We start from the raw sequence: 6,763 nt of genomic DNA, 5'->3' as shown, positions 1-6,763 counted from the left end.
AGTCAGCACCAGCAATTTACTGGAACTCTCACCTATCACCATGCTCTAGGGATTCTATGGTTCTAGAATTGCAGATTATAGCTCTATCCTTATACCATCCCAGAGATTACACTATTTCTTAAGCCAATTCCAATGCTTAAAAGTGATACTAAATGTATTAAGTGAGCACCCAATATATGCCTTTCAGTGAACCGAAATCTCCACCCAAATTTTCCATTGTTTGGGAGGATGGAACTGTTCTATATTTTGATTGGGGTGGTGGGTACATGACTATACACATTTGTCAAAATGTATGGAATGAACACCAAAATGAATGGATTTTACTGCAGGTAAATATAATAGTGAATGAAACAAACTCAACAAGAGACACCATAACAGAAACAGCAAAATGGTAATAGACTGGGGAAAGATTTTCCTCATAGAATGTGAAGCAGAATGTAAAAAGGCATAGCATTTTATTTAAAAAAATAGTTTAATTGATAAAAGGTAGTTTAGACACTTTGAAAAAAGACAGACACATTTTGAGCTAAACTAATTAAAATATTTAAGATATTTTAATATTTTATTTTTTACCTTATAACAGATGACTGTTTTTTGCATAACAAATAGGACACATAAAATAGTATTTTATTGAAACATAATAAACTTCTGAAGATAGTGTTATCATTCCATTTGATGAAACTAACTTATCCAAGGTGTGCATGCTGCACACTGGGGAGCAAGGTCAAAACCCCACAGCGTTTATGATTGTCAGGTCTTTATTCTGTATGCTGCCAGATGCCTTCCCTGGGCACAGAGTTCACACTTAAGAATTAGAGGTTGACTCAGAATGAGCTGCAGGCTGGACAGACAGTTTTCAGAGGATCTGGTTAGCCCACAGGTGCGGTCAGATGCACGGGCGCCATGTTCTTCCCTGAGGCCACAATGGTCAGAGAAGGGGACAGTTCTGAGCCTTCCTGTAAGAAAGTCAATTTGAAAGTCCCATGGCAATTGGCTCTGGGCCTCACCCACCACATCCTGTGTGTCTCTCTGGCCTGTTGGACTCGGTCATCACCCAGACGCTCAAGTTAACCTGGAAGAATCCCTGCTATGTCTCCCATCCTCTCTGCCCTGCTCTGCTTTGGTGAGTTCTTCAGTGGAAGGGAGATAGAATCCAGGGGGCAGGTTGGGTGAGGCAACACGTCTCATGATCCCTCTCTTCCAGGGCTGTGTCTGAGCCAGAGGATCAGCACCCAGAAGCGTGAGTCATTCCTCCAAAGTCTCAGAGACTCTCTTCTGGGGTCCAAACTGATTATTCACTTTAGAATAACAGGGGAGAGAGGGCTGAAGTGTTAGCCTGCTAGGGGGCCAGCAGCTGGATGGAAAGCATAAAAGAGATTCACCTGGAACTCGACTTTCTGATTCTTTTCCAGAGACTCTCTTAAAACCCACCATCTGGGCGAAGCCCAGTTCCATAATTCCAAAGGGAACACTGGTGACCATCTGGTGCCAGGGAACTCATGAAGCTGTTGAGTATGCTCTGTATTTTGAGGGGAGCATTTCTGCTTTGAGGAGATGGGAACGGCCTAGATCAATGAAGAAAGTCACGTTCCCCACCCTGACCATTACCTTGCACTCTGCGGGACAATATGTCTGCTTGTATCAGAGTGGGGGGCTATGGTCAGAGCCCAGTGCTCCCCTGGATCTCATCATGACAGGTAAAACAATGGACTCCTTGCTGCTTTCCCTAACTTTGCTCGTCTCCTCAGCCTGAATCCTTGGGAGGGCCATCATTTTAAAATCCCCTTTAAGCTTTTCCAAGCCCTGCTCTAACACACTTTGTCTTTGTGGGTACCAGCCACTTCCTAGAGGGTATATTTTCAGAGTGCTGTCTGTATATCAGAGGAGTGCATCTACTTTAGGCCAGATCCCCCAGTGTCTTAGTTTCTGAGGGCTGCTGTGGCAAAGGACCACAAACTTGGTGGCTTAAAGCAACGGGAAAGCATTGTCTCCCACTTTTGGAGGCCAGAAGATCAAAGCCAAGATGTCGGCAGGGCCATGCTTCCTTAGAGGTCTGTAGGGTGCTGGTGGTGGCTGGTGGAAACCCATGGTGTTTGTTGATTCGTGGCATGGCTCCATCCCTTCCTCTGTTGCATGTCCTTCTCCCTTTGTCCACGTCCAACTTTCTCTTCTTGTAAGAACACCATTCGTATTGGATTAGGGCCCATCCTCATCTAGTCTGCCCTCACCCTAACTAACCTAACTAATAGCATCGTCAGAGACTCTCTTTCCGAATAGAATCTCACCAGGGGTTAGAACTTGAACAAACCTTTGTGGGGACACAGTTCAAGCCATAGCACAAAGACAACAGCCTGTGTTGAATGTGTGTGCATGAGGGATATTGGGCAGTGTCCTTGGTGTCAAGACCTGTGGTGTGTGAAGGAAGCAAGACGAGGCAGAAGAGGACGTTGAACTGTGGCACAGTTTCAACAGAGACCTCAGCCAAGCGAATGGGGAACTCCAGACCTTGGACGGCCTTTCAGAGTTGTCTCAAAACAAGGGTGGGGCCTTGGGCTCTTGCATACCCCACATCAACCTCTCATTGCCTGAGAATGACTCCCAGGAAGTGCAGGCAGCCTTGGGTCAGGCAGTGTCTTCAAGCAAGGGCAACAGTTCTCCAACCTCATTAAGCTTCAGAAGCACAGGTGGCTGCCCCACCTCAATGAGTCTGGGTGGAGCCTGGGTATTTGCATTCCTAGCAAGCTTGCTAGTGATGCTAATGCTGCTAATGGGGCTAAACTCTGAGAACTGCTGGTGTGGGGCAAATCCCAAAGAGAGATTCAGCTGTGTGCTCTCAGGGCTTAGTTCTCCTGGAAGGTGGGGGTGGGAGTGCCTTTGATTTAAAGGAGAGATTGGGGAGTATCTTCGTCTTCCAGGGCAGGTACCACAACCTGGTTGGCTTAAACAGCAGAAACTTGTCTCATGCTTTTGAGGATAGACATCCAAAATCAATGTGTCAGCTGGCCACGCTTTCTCCAGTCTGTAACGTCCTGGCGCTGGCTGCTGATCATAAATCTCTGCCTGCCTTGCAGGGCAATCTGTCTCCTTCACCTCCTCCTTGGTTTCTACTCCTGCATCCAATTTCCTCTGCTTCTAAGGACTCCAGTCATGTTGGATTAAGGCTCTCCCTGATTTGATTTGGCCTCATCTTAACAGGAACTTTCAATGGGTTCACATCCACAGGAGGAGGGATAGGACTTGAGTGTCTTTTGGGGTGACAGGATTCAATTCTCAACAGGGAGTGTGCATCCGTTATACGTCCAAAGCTAGGACATAGAAGAAGGGACAGCGATTCTGAGGATCTATGTCCTGGTCTTAAAGACAAAGGCAACGGGGCATTTTTAAAAGTGGGATAAATATGCTCTTTCTACCTACCCACTTTCTCCCACAGGAATGTATAACGACACGCCTGCTCTCTCAGTTCTCCCCGGGCCTGAGGTGGTCTTAGGCGCGAATGTGACCTTCCATTGTCAGATAGAGACACAAACAAACACATTCTTTCTACTCAAGGAAGGAAGACCCAGCCACCCAGAGCAGAGATATGGGAATGTCCAGGCGGTGTTCCCCCTGGGCCCCGTGACCACAGCCCACAAAGGGACGTACAGATGCTTCGGCTCTTATAACAGCTATGTGTGGTCTTTCCCTAGTGAGCCTGTGAAGCTGTTGGTCACAGGTGAGGAGAACCCCAACCTTCCCATGTTATCCTTGGGGCCCTAAGCGAACCCCAGACAGTGATGGGGAAGGAAGGGACAGACTGGGGAGATAGAGAGAGGGTGCCTCCCACCAAAGCCCTCACCCACATCCGCTTCCTGGAGGCCAGGTAGGTTGTTTGTCACCAAGCTCGCCAGAGCACAGGGAGGGAGGGTGTAGTATAGGTGGGTAGACCACAGGAAACCTGAGACTCTTACCTTTCTCCTTTCCCCATTGCCAGGAGAAACTGGGGAGACAAGCCCTGCACCTGTGAAGCCAACCCCTTCTCCTGGTGAGTAATCAGTGCCTCTAGTACAAAGAAGGGGTCTCAGCCTCACTAAAACATGGAATTCATTCAACATGTCTTTGGGGTGGCTAATGCGGCTTTACCAGCCAACCACAAGAATATCCCTGCCTTGAGGCACCAGTACTCTAGCAGGATGAGACAAACCATGAGTCAAAGTCAGGATTGATAAATGAATTATGTATCACATAAGGAGGAGATGATGCTATGGGAAAAGACAAAGAAGAACAGGATAAGAACAATTAGGAGTGTCCATGGCAGGGACTGGTGGCAGCATCAAGAATTGTTAGGATTGGCCTCATGCAAAAGGAAGCATCTGAGCAGATACTCGAAAGAACTGGAAGAGTTAGTCCTGTGGCTATCCAAAGAGTGGGAATGGCCACGGCAAATGACCTCAGGTAAGAAGATGCCCAGAGTGATAAAAAAGCAAGATGTTATATCAAGTGAAATGTCACACACGAAAGGACAGAGATTGTATGATCTCACTGATATGAACAAATTATATGTAGACTCATAGACATAGAATAGAGATTATAGGTTACCAGGATATACAATAAGGCTAAAAAGAATGGGGAGCAGTTGCTTAATTTGTGCAAAATGTTTACAATGTTTAGAATGAATGTAAATGTTTGGGAATGGGTGACTGTGACAGGAGCATGTTACTGGGAGAATACCAGTGCCGAATGGCACGTGGTTGTGGTGGAAAGGGGAAATTTAGAGTCATGTATGTCGCTAGAAGGAAAGTTGGAGGTAAAAACATGGGATTGTATAACACAGTGAATGTCATGTTGGACAATGTCCATGCACAAATATAAAAAGTTCTTTCGGGCAGTGTGACGGTGGCTCAGTGGCAGAGCTCTCACCTGCCATGCTGGAGACCTGGGTTCAATTCCCGGTGCCTGCCCATGCAAAAAAAAAAAAAAAGGTTCTTTCATGAACTAGAGCAGATGTATGACCTTAATTCAAGGAGTTAATAGAGGGGAATGTGGGGAAAATGCACCTATTACAAACTATGGACAGTAGTTAACAGTAATATTTTAATAGTCTTTCATCAACAGAAACAGTTATACTGCACCAATACTCGGGATCAATAATATGGGGATGATAAGGCACATGAGAGAATTAGGGTTTTCTTTTTTATTTTTGTTTCTTTTCTGGAGTAGCGAAAATGTTACAAATTTGATCATGGGGCTGTATACACAACCATGTGATGATACCAGGAGCCAGTAACTATATACATCAGATGGTTTCCATGGTACATGAATACATCTCAATGAAATTGCATTAAAACAAAACAAAGAGGAGGAAGATGGAGGCTGGGGGAATGGAAAATGGTGTCAGAAACACGATGGCTATTGTAGGGGTGAGGCAGCTCATTTAAGACCTTGAAAAACATGGTAAGACTTTGAATTGTACAATGTGTGAGGAGGACACAAAACTTACTGGTCCTAGAGTTGAATTCTACAGCAGACTTGCCCTCCCTACCTGCTGGACAAAACCAGTAGGGCCAGAAGTTGGGGTGGGAACCTTAGAAACAATAGAATGCAAGGGAAGGAAGGAGAGGCTGGGATGGAGGAAGCCGATACCATCCTCTCTTCCTCATTTCTTTGCTTTCCTGACCATCAGGAGATATCTGGGACTTGTGCCCTTCAACCATGGAGATGGGATTCCAGCCAGGCAAGTGCATAGGGAAGTCCATTCCAACGGGAGGAGCTGGACAAGGCCTGTGGGCTGGGGAGGAGGGGGAGCAGGTGCAGTACGTCATGTAGGCACGTTTCTACCAGTGATCGCTCTGTTCTTCAGCCCCAGACCTTGCCCTCTGGGATCACACCTCACAGAACCTCATTCGGATTGGCCTGGCTGTCGTGGCCATGGTGGCCGGCATGTGGCTCCTGGTGGAAGTCTGGCTCAAAAGGAAGAAGACACGAGAGAGAGCCAGCAGGGCTTCAGGTTGGGAATGGAGAAGGTTCAGAACACAGAGACCTTTCAACATATGACCAGGAAACCTCATCCTTCACCCTGGGCTGTAGGAGCTCTGGTTGACCTCATGCAATAAACAAGGGATGACTGCATGGCATTTGGCTAAGTATCATGGAGGGGGAAAAAGATGTTAAATTTCTTCTGTAGATTAATCCCATTGTTTCTTCTAGGTCCTAAGTATTTTCTAGTAGACTTTATTTTTAGAGCAGTTTTAGGTTTATAGAAACATTGTGCAGAAAGTAAAGAGAGTTCCCATAAACCCCCTCTAGCCCTAACTCACAATTTCCCCTAGTATTAATATCTTGCATTAGTGTGGAACATTTGTTATAATTGATGAACCGGTATCGATACATTGTTATTAATGTCCAAGTCTACATTAGGGTTCATAACAGTGCTATGAGTTTCGTTTTGTTTTTTTTAATTTTTATTTACAAAATTCTTAACATTCTTAACATACAAACATTCCATTCTTGGTATATAATCAATGGTTCACAATATCATCACATATTGTGTATTCATCACCATGGTCATTCTTAGAACATATGCATCACTCCAGAAAAAGAAATAAAAAGAAAAAACTCACACACACCAAACCCCTTACCTCTCCCTCTCGTTGACTGCTAGTATTTCCATCTACCCGATGTATGTTAACCTTTGTTCCCCCTATTTTTTTCCTATACCCCTTACCACTCCCTTTCAATGTTCACTAGTATTTCAATCTACTCATTTTAAGATTTGTTTCCCTTATGA

The 6,763-nt window shown here is 45.4% G+C and overlaps 1 protein-coding gene across 1 annotated transcript; it reads left to right on the top strand.

Annotated features, from left to right (window-relative positions):
* The first annotated feature begins 1,038 nt into the window (after positions 1-1,038).
* On the top strand, positions 1,039-6,133 carry NCR1 (natural cytotoxicity triggering receptor 1). The gene is made up of 7 exons (XM_077130777.1): positions 1,039-1,123; positions 1,205-1,240; positions 1,413-1,697; positions 3,431-3,712; positions 3,971-4,021; positions 5,660-5,710; positions 5,837-6,133. Exons 1-7 carry the CDS (start codon positions 1,090-1,092, stop codon positions 6,028-6,030), a joined length of 933 nt encoding a protein of 310 aa, XP_076986892.1. The 5' UTR covers positions 1,039-1,089; the 3' UTR covers positions 6,031-6,133.
* The last annotated feature ends 630 nt before the right edge of the window (positions 6,134-6,763 follow it).

The sequence above is a fragment of the Tamandua tetradactyla genome, chromosome 16 (genome assembly GCF_023851605.1).
Source record: "Tamandua tetradactyla isolate mTamTet1 chromosome 16, mTamTet1.pri, whole genome shotgun sequence".
NCBI classification, from domain to species: domain Eukaryota; kingdom Metazoa; phylum Chordata; class Mammalia; order Pilosa; family Myrmecophagidae; genus Tamandua; species Tamandua tetradactyla.
Note: the sequence above shows the minus strand (reverse complement) of the source record. Positions and strands in the feature narration are given on the sequence as shown.

Coding starts and splice junctions, on each gene's coding strand:
- NCR1 (XM_077130777.1), top strand. CDS start 1,090: ATGTCTCCCATCCTCTCTGCCCTGCTCTGCTTTG. Junction 4,022..5,659: donor GAAGCCAACCCCTTCTCCTG/GTGAGTAATCAG, acceptor CCTGACCATCAG/GAGATATCTGGGACTTGTGC. Junction 5,711..5,836: donor GGAGATGGGATTCCAGCCAG/GCAAGTGCATAG, acceptor TCTGTTCTTCAG/CCCCAGACCTTGCCCTCTGG.